Source organism: Larimichthys crocea, unplaced genomic scaffold (assembly GCF_000972845.2).
Source record: "Larimichthys crocea isolate SSNF unplaced genomic scaffold, L_crocea_2.0 scaffold82, whole genome shotgun sequence".
Taxonomy (NCBI): Eukaryota; Metazoa; Chordata; class Actinopteri; family Sciaenidae; genus Larimichthys; species Larimichthys crocea.
Window position 1 is genome coordinate 618730 of NW_020860793.1, and position 12711 is coordinate 631440.

At 37.9% G+C, this 12711-nt stretch overlaps 1 protein-coding gene across 2 annotated transcripts in view; it reads right to left on the bottom strand.

Moving 5' to 3' along the window:
* The window catches only part of onecut2 (one cut homeobox 2), a 43281-nt gene that overhangs the window by 14297 nt on the left and 16273 nt on the right, over window positions 1-12711 (bottom strand). Inside the window, exon 2 of one of the 2 annotated variants that reach the window (XM_019265461.2) lies at window positions 1860-1943. The exons of the other annotated variant lie outside the window; for it this stretch is intronic. Coding sequence (XP_019121006.1) covers window positions 1860-1943 — 84 coding nt within the window. The remainder of the gene's footprint in view (window positions 1-1859; window positions 1944-12711) is intronic. 2 annotated transcript variants of the gene reach the window in all.

The following is a 12711-nucleotide window of genomic DNA, read 5'->3' on the forward strand; positions in this document are numbered from 1 at the left end:
AAATGTGAGTAAACCTGAACATTCAATCTGTAATGATCTGTCCAAAATTTAAAATTCACAGTCATATTTTTAGATTTTGTCATGACCGCAAGCTCGAAGGAAAACACACGGAAACACACAGCAGGGATGGTGTTAATAACTGGCTCTCTAATGTGTCTGCGTGTCTCTCAGCAAGTCACTGAGGAGGAGCTCTGGGTGTGTTTGATTCGATTACCTCTCTGAATTAAGTATGCACGAGCCAGAGCCCAGCTGATCAGTACGAATCAGGTTAAAGACTCGGTTCAGTCACAAAACTATTATGTAAGGTAAAACTATCCTCGCTGTAGACACACACACACACACACACACACACACACACACACATCCCTCTTCCTGTCTCCTCTCAGCTTCTTATCACAGCGTTTAGCGACCTGATGACAGTTACAAATGAAAGATGACAGCTTTTTGTTAGTCTGCCGCTCTGTGTCTGCAGTGGAACATTCAAACCAGAGACTCCATGTTGTTGTTGTGTTGTTTTATGGCTGCAGTCCATCAGATGACACACTGCTTTCTGCCTCAGCCTGACATGTTTGCTATCTTTGAATCTGAGGCTTTGAGAGCATTTTGTGTGTATGACATGAATGTAATGTGAGCACAGAGCACATACAGACTACATGTGTACGTGACCTGCTTTGGATTGCTATTCATTGTTCTTGAGGGTTTATTTATTTATTTATTTTTTTAAATCCAGCTAGCATAGCAGCTAGTTGCTACTCAAATGCAACTGTCATTATGAGACATTTTCTACAGCTTTGTAATGCAGGCCGTCACTGGCAGGTGGCACTATTGATCTCTGAATATGAAGAGTGCGGAGCCACAAACACACTGGCTTTAAAAACGGTGTGTGTGTGTGTGTGTGTGTGTGTGTGTGTGTGTGTGTGTGTGTGTGTGTGTGTGTGTGCATGTGTTGAGACATATCTGCTTTGAATCATCACACATAAAATGACAACAAATTGTAAATGAAAGACACAAATGATTACAAATATTACTGTTAATAATAATAATAATACAATAATAATGATAGTATATCTTATTTAAAGTGGTGGCTTATTATCATAATTATTACTGGATTTAAAGGACTTTTGACTTATGATTAATATCTACATAGCTGGGACATAAACATGTTGACGGGGCACATCATATTGTAAAGAGGAGAATCAGCATGAGCCTGAAAGTGTGTCACAGTTTTGTTGATTCAGTCTAAACTAGAAGCGATCTTGGACATTGGACCCGACTATTTACTGGATGATCTTAGTGATAAAGCTGACTGTGAGCTGAACTAATCACAGCGTTTCACATCTGAGTCACCTCACAAATGTTCTGTTGACCTCCTTTGTCTCTCAGGCAACATTTTCCTCTCTAACTGTGACTGTGTTGCACTGGTCTTTGAACAGAGTCATCAGAATATCTCTGTGCTGCTTCAACTACTAAGGCTTTTATTGTGAAATTTAAAGTGTTTTGGCATTTTCTTTAATGCGCACTTCTGATGAAATGTTCATAATAACACTAATATGATATGGAAAATGATAAAACTAAAGGCAAATAAGACAAGCAATGAGATCTAAAATACAAGGATGGTAAAAAAAACATGAACTATTCACAAAAAGCTGCACTACATTCACTTCACAAGTGTGTGTTTATGATTACACACACACACACACACACACACACACACACACGCACACACACTGCTCCAAAAACATCCAAAATAGTTCAAAACAGTCAACAGAATTAGTCAATGCTTTTTACACTGCAGGAGTAGATATTCATGTATATCATTCTGATGTTTGTGCGTGTGTTTTGCAGTGTTTGTTTTGCACCTGGCATTTCCTCACAGCTCTGACTGGACTTGTGTTGATCATCGTGAAGCTCTGGTAGCTCTGAGTACCTGGAGGTACTTCCACCTGACAGAAAAGAGTATACAGCTCTTTATTTTATTATTTCCAGGTATGAACAGGGATCAACTCAGGTAGTAATTTAGTTTTTGTAACACTAATCATGTCTGTCACAGGTAAATATATCTGTATTTTGTAGCATTTGGCCTCACTCTCCTGCAGGATTTTTCTCCCTCTCAGCTCCACCTTTTCTCCTTCTCCTGTGCTGTCTGTTCTTTCTCCACACTGTGGGGCTGATGGTCAGAGTGACTGTAGCTGGGCCATGTTGTTTTTGATTTGGTTTACCTGTTTCATTTAATTTAATCTAATTTTGCACAATTATTTGTGTCTTGCACAACATTTAACAGCTTCTGTTGTTAAATGAAATGTTGTTTCCTTAAGGTAAGCACAGATTTAACATCTGTTACTGTACACCCAGGTATCGTATCAGCACTACAGTGTCAGAAACATTCAAACCATTCTTGACTTTTTGCTCCAACGTAAAAAAAACACCTCACCTTCCTAGCGTGAATAAGAAACAACGGTGTCCACGAAATACACGCAAAAAAACTCCCCAAGTCGAGCCAGTGTTTCCTTTTGTTCGTCCTTTCCTTTAACTGACGTGTCTGGATGTCATTTGATCTTGAAATCAGAAAATCAGTGCTCACTTGGTAATAAAAACAATTATCTTTTATGACATGCATAATATTAATGGCTTCATCTGTCCCTGTTATGTAAATGTTCCTTTCTTTCACCTTTCCCTCTTTCCATCTCTCTCTGTTTTCTGCTTACTGTAGCCCGATGAAAAGCAGCTCAGCAGCAGTTCACCTCAGACCAAAGAAAAGTGCAGACATTTACGTGTAAAAAAAAAAAAAAAAAAAGAGCAATCAAAATCACCCACCCACACACAGAGCAGGCTGCCGTCAATGGAGAAACACCACGCCTGAGTGATTCAATCAGCCTTTTTTTTTTTTTTTTTTGCTCTGGTTGAGGTTACAGTGAGGATGAAATACGCAATTATATTATTCAAAGGGGGTTTACCGGGTCTGAGGAGGGGTGAGCGTGAGTGTGGGGGAGGGGTGGCTTTCTTTAAAGGTAAGGGTTGAATCAATAGGATCAATAAAGCAGGGTTCCTCTGCCTTTCATCAGCTCTCAGTCTCTCTCGCAGACATCAGTGTGTTGCTAAATGCGTCTCTAACTGCAAACGAGATCAGCAGAAAATACGAAGAAGAGTCGCTCGCCTCCTCTTTCTATTCTTTCTCTCCGTGTGAGTCAGCTGTAAGCTTGTTCGGTCACAGAGAGCCTCCCTCGTCTCTTTTATACACCATCAGAGAAAGTATAACTACAAACATCATAAATAAGCCTTACAACACTATGTTGCCATTGTTACATCATCATGTGTGCGCCCATTATCCAAATTCTCACACTGGCATCAATACACAAATGCCTGGTCAGATTCATAAGCGTTTATACTTACTCTCTTATCATATATGCCTTGACATTTAAAGGCTGGCTCCTTTATTTAAATAAGAAATGGTGTTTTATAGAAAAAAAATGTCACATTTCTTCCAGCAAGTATTGTTTTGGTTTCAAACCCGGGTATTGTATCAGTGAAGCAAATCTTTGACTTAGACCAGTGACTATGCACAGCTTCCTGTCGTTTAAGGAACTGAGAACCAAACTCGTGGAACTACGCTGTTGCAAACGTGTAACTACGTGTAAGATTCATGGTGGCGAGGAAGAAGCAGTCCAAAGCATGGCTTCATTTGCCACACAAGAAAACCTAAATTAAACGAATACTGTACAAATATTCTCTCATCTCATTTCATCCATTTTAGATGGTAAACTCACCTATCATCTACTGTTTGTGAGTTACTGTGTTCAGACTCAGTGAAACAGCTGCGTTGCTGCAATACTCTCTGCAGGCCTACTTTTTATTCCACAAAGAAAAATGACTCAATTAGAGAATTTGATTTGATCAGATGAATTGCACCAATAAGCAGAATACAAAATGGCATAAAAAAAAATCTTAGCAATTCCCATATCTATTATTGTCACAGTACGGTTGCCAGGTTGATACCATCATGCCAATACAAACCTGCTCACTGATTGTATTTGGCAACCTATGATGGAGCATGCTAATCAGATGTGACGAGCTGGTGAAATAAAGAAAAAACTGAAGCCTTGCTTCTTCCAGCCGTTATGCTAAGCTAGGCTAACCACGCCAACTCAACACGCAGCACACACTGAAACCAACCTTCTCATCTCACTCTCAGAAAGAAAGAAAATACGCATAGTTCTGAATATGTTGACTTCCTTTAACATTTTCATCAGCGTTATTTTCATCACAATTATTATTCATTAAAGAACAGAAATCCAGTTTACTGTTAAAGTCAATAATCATAATCATCATCATCATCATCATCATCATCATCATCATCATCATCTTTATTATCATCCAGCACTCAAATCCCGGGAAGGGAAATTATTCTCGTCACAATCCTCATCAATCAGAATCGTGATATCAGTAAGCTTTTTACTCAGAGTAACACAGTGTTATTTGGGGTAATTATACACTATCAATTATTCTGTCTGTTATTGTTACACACTGAATATAATATGAGATACCTATAAAAATATGACACTTAGGGGATGGCAGTTTACTCAGTGATAGGAAAGCATCCCTAAAGGAAAGAAAACGGACAAAAAGGTTGGGAACAACTGGTTTACATGGATCATGTAAAGGTCCTGACTTTTTATGTCAGTCCTTTATGGATATAGGGCATATTTAAAACAAGCTGGAAATGTTAAAAAAAAATCAGCCAGAGACATAGCTTGCCATCAACTTATACACACAAATCTTAATGCTAGCACAGCTGATAAAAACCAGCAGTGATTGCTGCTATTTTACATGAAAAGGTTGACAGTTGTCAGCTAGAAGTGCCTCAGTCTGAAATTAAGGGCACATTGTTTCAGATCATTTTAATTGGTAAATATGTCATATTTCTCATATAAACTGGCTGTGTGAGAACAGAAGGTTTGATGAGTAACGGCCAATTATAACTTGAAAGTTGCTATGAACAGTAATTAAAGTAACTCTGAATGACATTGAATGCAGCATTTCACCATTCAAAAGTAACACCAGACATATTAAAACTAACTAAATCTGACCTGCAGGCCGGCTATGTTAGTGGTGAAATGATCCTTCATGAGCCAGATGAAAGAGTGGTCACAAGAAACGCAAGACTTACATTTTAAAAACACTATAGCTTGTAACACCAACTGCTGACCAAGAGGTCAAGTCTTCCCATATGGCAGCTGAGAGGCATTATTTCACCTCAAAGCCTCTTCTCTATTCACTTCAATGGTGTTGAGTCAAGTGCTGAGCCTCAAGAGCTGGTAACACTCACAGAAAACACATCGATGTATTATACAGAGGTTTTAAGAGTCAAGGGCTGCTAAACGTCAATAGAAACATCAAGGTGATGTTTTATTGAAGCGGCCATTTCAAGTGAATACAGAGAAGCCGGGAGAACAAACTGAGCAGAGAGGTTAAGGAGGAGGTGAAGGAATGGAGAGGACAAAAGAAAAAAGAGAACTTAAAAAAGAAGTTGGGAATGAAGTTGAAGTGAAGAGGTGAGAGATGGAAGAAAGGAGGGTGGTTATGCAGAGCGAACGGAAGGAAACAAAAAGAGCAATATGGTGGAATGGGGGAAAGACAGATGAAAAGAAAAAAAAAAGTTTACTTTAGTTAAAGCATAATTACAATAAATAGTTCGGTAAGTTCAACCCTGGCATGGACTCCTCCCTTGTCACATTCCCTGGGCCAGTTAGCATCAATTGCCAGTTCATTTTCTATTATTCAAATGATTATTTAATTGACTACATGTTTTGACACTAGTAATACATTCTTTAAAGTCAATAGTAGCCATGGACAACCAATTTCTTAAATAAATGCATTTAAAATGTGGTGTCCCTCAGGGCTCTATCCTAGGCCCAATTTTTCTTAGCATCTGGATGCATTAAAACCATTTCCCATAGCTACGCAGATGATACCTAACTGTACATGTACATATGTCCAGATGACTCCAATCAACAACTTTTCTATAAGATTTCTATAATCTATAAGATCTCTCTAGATAAAATCATTTTTCTTACTGGGACAATCTGAAATCTGAAAGAGGGAAACTGTTGGCTCACCTAAATATGGTAAAGGAATTAAATATTTAGACTCTTCACACACCATTGTTCTTTCGTACTCCAGAGTATTTGAATTAATTCTTAATTAATTGTATATATCACAGTTATAAAGTATCATTCATCTTTGTGAAAGGCATCTGTGTTGCAATGTATCCATGGGGTGTGATAAAGAAATAAAGTTTAATAAAAGTAAAAGTTTAAAGAGAGGAAGTGAGTGAGCCGGCAAGCTTTGGTTTCATTTTACATTTACAGACAGAGAGAGCGAGAGGAGAAAGAGGAGCTCAGCAGAGTCATTAGAGACTGTTTTCATCCCCGCCACAAAGATAGATCACAGCCGGGCTGCTTTACCATGACGGCCTCAGTCTCCACAGTTCCATGTGTCCTGTTGCTGATGGACCCTATTTCCTACAATGCAATATGTAATGTAATGGGAATGGAGGAGCTATTGGCAAAACTGTTGGGTGCTGTCAAAGAATAAAATGTACAACATAGGCATAAGTATAGACCGGGTTTCTCATTTACAAACAATCTTTTTTTCTATAGACATCTCGGGCTAGCTCACATGACACATGGAATTCCAGTGAGAAAGTAAGCTCGTAGCAATGCAGACTAAACACAAAGTTAGTTCTATGAGTAGTGAGAAGTAAACTTTGTCTCAAACCATCAACAAATGGCACGAGAGCTCCTCTTAAACAACATTTAACATTAGCCTTAGCACATATGAAATGATAAAATTCCTGTTGTAAGAGCATAGAACGCCCTATATACTTACGTTAACATTAGCATATATGAAATTCCTGCTGTATTATATTTATATATATTATATAATTTATATATTATCTATATTTTAATGTATTCTGTTCAAAATCTATATCCTGAATATATTTTTCAGGATGAGTGATTAAAGGGATGCAATTGTATACTGTTAAAACTCATAGCCTGTGATAATACTTAGTAGTATAATATAAGTATAATAAGTATTGTTTACCACCCACACATGATCATAAAAATGGACTGTGAACATTTAAAATGGATCATCAGAACACTGAAAATGTTCTCACAATTCACCAGACAGCCATAAACAGAGTAACAGTGTGAGCTGTTTCTCATCACCAGGTTCTGTACAAAACTATCCACCAGTTAAAAGCTAATGCAACTTTTCTAATTATGCATTCTGAGCTAACAAGGAGGATTCCTTCTTTGGATATTGAACATTTTCCTCTTTTAGCATTTTCACAGGTCCATATCTGTATCTGTGATGACCAAAGAGGCAGAAACAAAGAGGTAGAGACAGATCAACAGAGTGAGAGATTAAAAGAAGACAGAGAGCGGAGAGTTTGGGGATCAATATAGCTGAATATAAGGACTCTACAGGCTCAGACAGACAGGCTTCATTCTGTAAGAAAAAAAAGAAATTATAGCACAAAGGGCTGCCATCAACTGGAGAGCTCTATCTCTCTCTCGTGTCTCTGTGTCTCAGACTTTCTTTGTGTGTAATTTAGTATTTTACTGCTGCCTTGCTTTTTCTTTTGTCTTTCTTTCCTCTCCTTCTTACAATTTTTTCTTCGTCGACTCGTCTTTTGTTCTTGTTCTTACCTGTTCATCTATCTTTTTCATCTTCCTCATTTTCTCTTCCATCCTCTCTCTTTTGTTTCTATTATCTCTTTGACTCTCCCCTCCATTTTCCTTTTCTCTTTCTTGTTTCTTGTCTCCTTGCCTCTGCATCTCCTTCCTCTCCTTCATCTTTCCTGCCCCTCCTACCTTTCGGTCTCTCTCTTCCCTCCCTCTTTCTCCTTACTCCATGTCTCTTTTCTTCCTTCTCTCTCTCTGTATCTTTTTTTTATTGCACCATTACCACTTAAGCCTTGGTATCCATTACACAGAGGGCATATAAGTGCAGGGTAAGTACTAAAGTCGCCCTTCAACATACACTTCACTGCTTGTGTGTGGCGCCACATTTTGGCACTCCGTCATGAGCCTGCAGGGCTGAGCGATGTTTTGATGAAATCATTAATTAGCTGTGTATCGTTACATTGTAAATGTGTGTGATGTCGTTGTGATGTCACAGGTGACTTTTTCCCCTTAAATAATCACGGCTGTTAACTGTCATTTAATTCTGTCTACTGCTTCAGGCTTTGAACGTTTTCACACTGCTGCAGTCTGTTGACTATTGGTCACATGGTTTTCACAGCGGTGGTGGTCAGCTAGTGCAAAGCAACTAAAAAAATATATTAATTTTTAAAAAGGCCAACCAACCCACTCCTCAATTTGAAAATCCCTTAATTAATAAATTAAGTAGAATTTAGGGACGTATCTTCAGATTCATGGTGGTTAATCATTGAATATTATAATATATTATATTATGTATTAAGATGTGTTTTAATGGAAAATTACCATTTAATGTTATCTAAACAGTTTTAAGGTTGTTGTTTTTTGTTTTTTTACCAATGGTTTTAAATAATGCAAATAATTTAATAATAATTATATTATATTATTATTATATAAGAAGAAGAAGAATATATAACATTGTTAATGGGTAAATAATGAAATTCTACAGTAATAAACATAATAGATGACATGAAGCATGATGGTGCAGAGCCACATTTTTTAAATGTAAAATCAGTACTTCCTTAATGTGACGCCATTCTCTGTCTTCATTGGTACATTTGTTGGGTGACATCACACTCATTAAATATCTAATTTCAGAATGACAGTATCAGCCATGTTAAGAATGTTGAGCAGGAAAAGTCATGCGATCAATAACGATACGCTAAGAGTGAACTCATAAAAGACAGTCAGGGTCTGAGGACGGGGACCACAGGGATTACGGGGACCGTGAAAAGACCAACCCATCTCATGGCACGAGACTTCTATGTTCCTAAGTTGCCAACTATTCTTAAGTCTTTCATGGATGATTTTTTTTGTGGCTTCTTTAGAGGAATAGTACCTCTGTGTCTACAGGTTGCATAAGCCAATACAAAACCCTACTTGTAAAATAAAAATTAGCCTGTATTCAACTTCAGGTTTAGTTTTCAGGTCAAGTTGTGAAAGGTTTTAAGATCACAGCCATGTTTGGTGATGGTGGTGTTTTACTGATGACAATATTATGTCAGTTTGTCAAAAAAAAAAAACACCAAAAAATACGTTATCACCACATAGAACTAGAGAAACAGACTTCAACTGAGCTAGTAAAATCAATACTGGAGAAAGTATTTATATGATATTTAAGATGCGTGAGTCAAAGTTTGCTGGAGTTTTTGTCATGAGTTGATGCACTTGATGCATCATACCTCAGCACTTAAACTCACACACACAGATGTAGAGACTGTAGCACTGAGAGCATTGTAGCAATCAGCACTCTACTATTAGCTTGTGTATGTGTGTTTGTGTGTGTGTGTGTGTGTGTGTGGTTGTGCTTAATGCACCACGGTGCTTTCTTCCTTCCGTTTTAAGAAGATAACCGGAAATGGAACAAGAGACTAAAGACTCTCTCGCTGTCACACACACACACACACACACACACAGAAGGAAAACTGAGAGCATGAATGAATGAGAATATTTATCATTTAACAATACATTCTCACGCTGTATGTGTTTCAGCTGATAAATGAGAAGACACTAAAGTTCATCTTCATGTTGATGCTGTTTCTTCATTTATCAGATTCATTGCTTAGCATCAGAAATGTGACAACATAGTGGAAAATTCCTGTCACTTCCATTTTCAACCAATATTAGTATTACACAAGTCTAAAGCGCTTCTGGTTTACAGATATGAAAAGTGACAACTGCGTTTGAAAAGCTTTAAGCTGGTCATGTTTGGTGTTTTTAGGATGGCAGTGTTGGTCTGTCAGTCTGAAGACTGAAATATCTCTATCAATATTTAAGGTGGCCATAATATGTCGGACATTAATGGGCACTAAAGAATGAAGGACGATACACTGACTTTTCCTCTCTCATAACTACAAAGCTGACATTTTTTGGTTTTCAGAGAAATGTCATGACCAACTATTGGATGGATTGCAAAAAAACGTCACTCATGTTCCCCCATGAGGTCAAAACTTTAATTTGACCAATACAATACTAACATTCCCATCAGCCTCAGCTGAAGGCTCACTTTGTGTTTAGTGCCGATTAAATGTCATCCACGCTAACACACTAAACTAAGATGGTGAAACGGCAGACATTCTACTCAGAAGCTCAGCATTGTAGCTCAGAGCACAGGCACTGTGCAGCAGTCTTGTTACATGAAATCATTCAGATGATTAACTGAGCGAACTCTAAAAAATAAGTAGCCATACATCGACTCAAACTTCTTTAAACACTTTAATAATTAATCACATGCGTTTGTAACCAACCCATTAACATGAACTTAGAACTGTAAATGTATCAATGTATAATGTGTATCAATCCCTATATTTCATTTGCATTGGATTCAGCACATTTTAAACTAAATCTACTTTAAGCAATATTCTGTATTTTCTTCTTGATCTCAAATCTTATCAGGAGACTAAAACCAACAAATATTGTCCAGAGCCTGATACATTTTCTTCTCTGTTCACAGAGCTCCATTGTTGTCCCAAAACTATTAAAACACCTCAATGAGCCACACTGACATGTTCCTTCATTACCATGATCACACACACACACACACACAGTAGTTTAGTAGTTTGACTCAATCAAAATGTGGATTAATCCGCCTCTGAAAATAGTCCCCAACTAACTCTTTCCTCTTTTCTGATGAAAAACTACAGTGCCCGGCTGTTTTAGGAAATGACTGAGCTTTTTTCTTTTTCTTTTTTTCTTTAAAAAAACAATGAAATTACTGGTCTCTGTTTCCTCCATATATGAACTTGTGTACATCCTGCACTATATCACATATACAGACAAATGGATACATCTGTTCCTATGACTGATTGTGCTGAGGAACAAAGAGGGAGAGAGAAAGTGAGTATTCAGAGTGTGTGATCACTGTGGGTGTGTGTGCAGAGAGATGGTTTATCAGTGTATAATCTGTATGTCCACACGGTCTGTGGTGACATCACTGGACAAAGGTCTCACTGCCCACTTACACACACACACACACACACACACACACTGTAATGTATCTTCAGTTGTTTACCAGGAGAAAGGGGTCGACCAATCACAGCATCTCACGGCTCAGTGATGTCATTGAACTGATGAGGAAATGGCCTCAGAGGAATTTGATGTCATCCACCTCTCTCTCTCTCGCTCTACCTCTCTCTCTCCTTCTTCTTTTCTGTTTTTTTTTTCACTTTTTATTTTTGACTTTCACTCTATAATAAAAAGAATAATGCCAACATCAGCTGTTAACAACATGAAAGGTGTGAGTTATGATAATCAGGTTTGTGTCATCATCATATTCTTGCTCTTTACTAAGTTGAATGAATACAGGACCTGGACTGGGCCAACAGCCATGTTTTTTGTTGAAACCATTTTTTCAGTTTCAGTTGTAGGAAACTGCCAGTATTTTATACCTGACATTCAGACACAAAGCTATAATCAATATGTTTTATGATCAATTTATTTAACAACGGATCACATGACTCATTTTATGTGAAAGGACTCGTTCATAGTGACAATCCCACAGACATTTTATCACCTGACTCTCTCATCCTGAGTTCCCCTCAGCTTTTTCCAATCATAAGTTTATTGTTTTGCTTCAGTCTCACAGCTCTCATCAGCGTTGTTTTCAGGAGAGGATCGCTGTACATTACTGTGAGCACTAACCAGCAGACAGACAAAGTTAACAAGTAGAATAATAGTACAATATATTGAATATAGTGGAGCATTTAGCATCTAATCAGTCAGATATTTCCCCTAAGAGTTGGTGGAGACCAAAACAGAGGGTGAATATTGGACTTACATTCATCAGGGTACACAAACACGACTCATTTAGAATATATACATCCTATGTCAGTGTTGAGTTCACAGCTTGCTACCCTCAACCAAGCAGCAACCTCACGGCTGTGAAGTGAACTGCAGTTTCTCAAACGTCCACTTGAGGCTGGCTCCAGAAGTGAGTCAGTCTCCATAAGTCCCCATGTTCAAATATCCAACTTCACAGCAGAAATAAACATGTTTACAGCCTGGTACAAAAAACTGTTTTGGTCTCTATAGCTAATTTCCCCATTCATGACAACTGTACTGTGGGTGAATTTTTATACAACTCACCTGTTTAGATTATATTAAGGTTTGAAGTTTTGCAGAATTAACAGTGTGGCTGCTTTGATTGACAGGTAAGCGTCGTCATAGATGACTTGTTTGAGCAACCAGCTCCATCCACGCACATGTTTTTTAGGTTAGCTGGGAAGTGATGGAGGCAGGCCAAGCTTTTCAGAATCCTGTGGGTGATGTCACGTAACTACATCCATGTTTTATACAGTATAGCCTCAACCTGACAAGAAAGCAGCAATCTATGGGAATATCATACTTTCTGTTTGCATTTTGGATCAAAAAGCCTTTTGAGGGAGTCAGGAACATAAACTTCATTTAAGCGAGAAACCAGGGACTAAAATAAGTCATCCTAGGTCCTAATAAAATCATTTAGTGACTTAGTTATAAACATGAAGTGAAAATA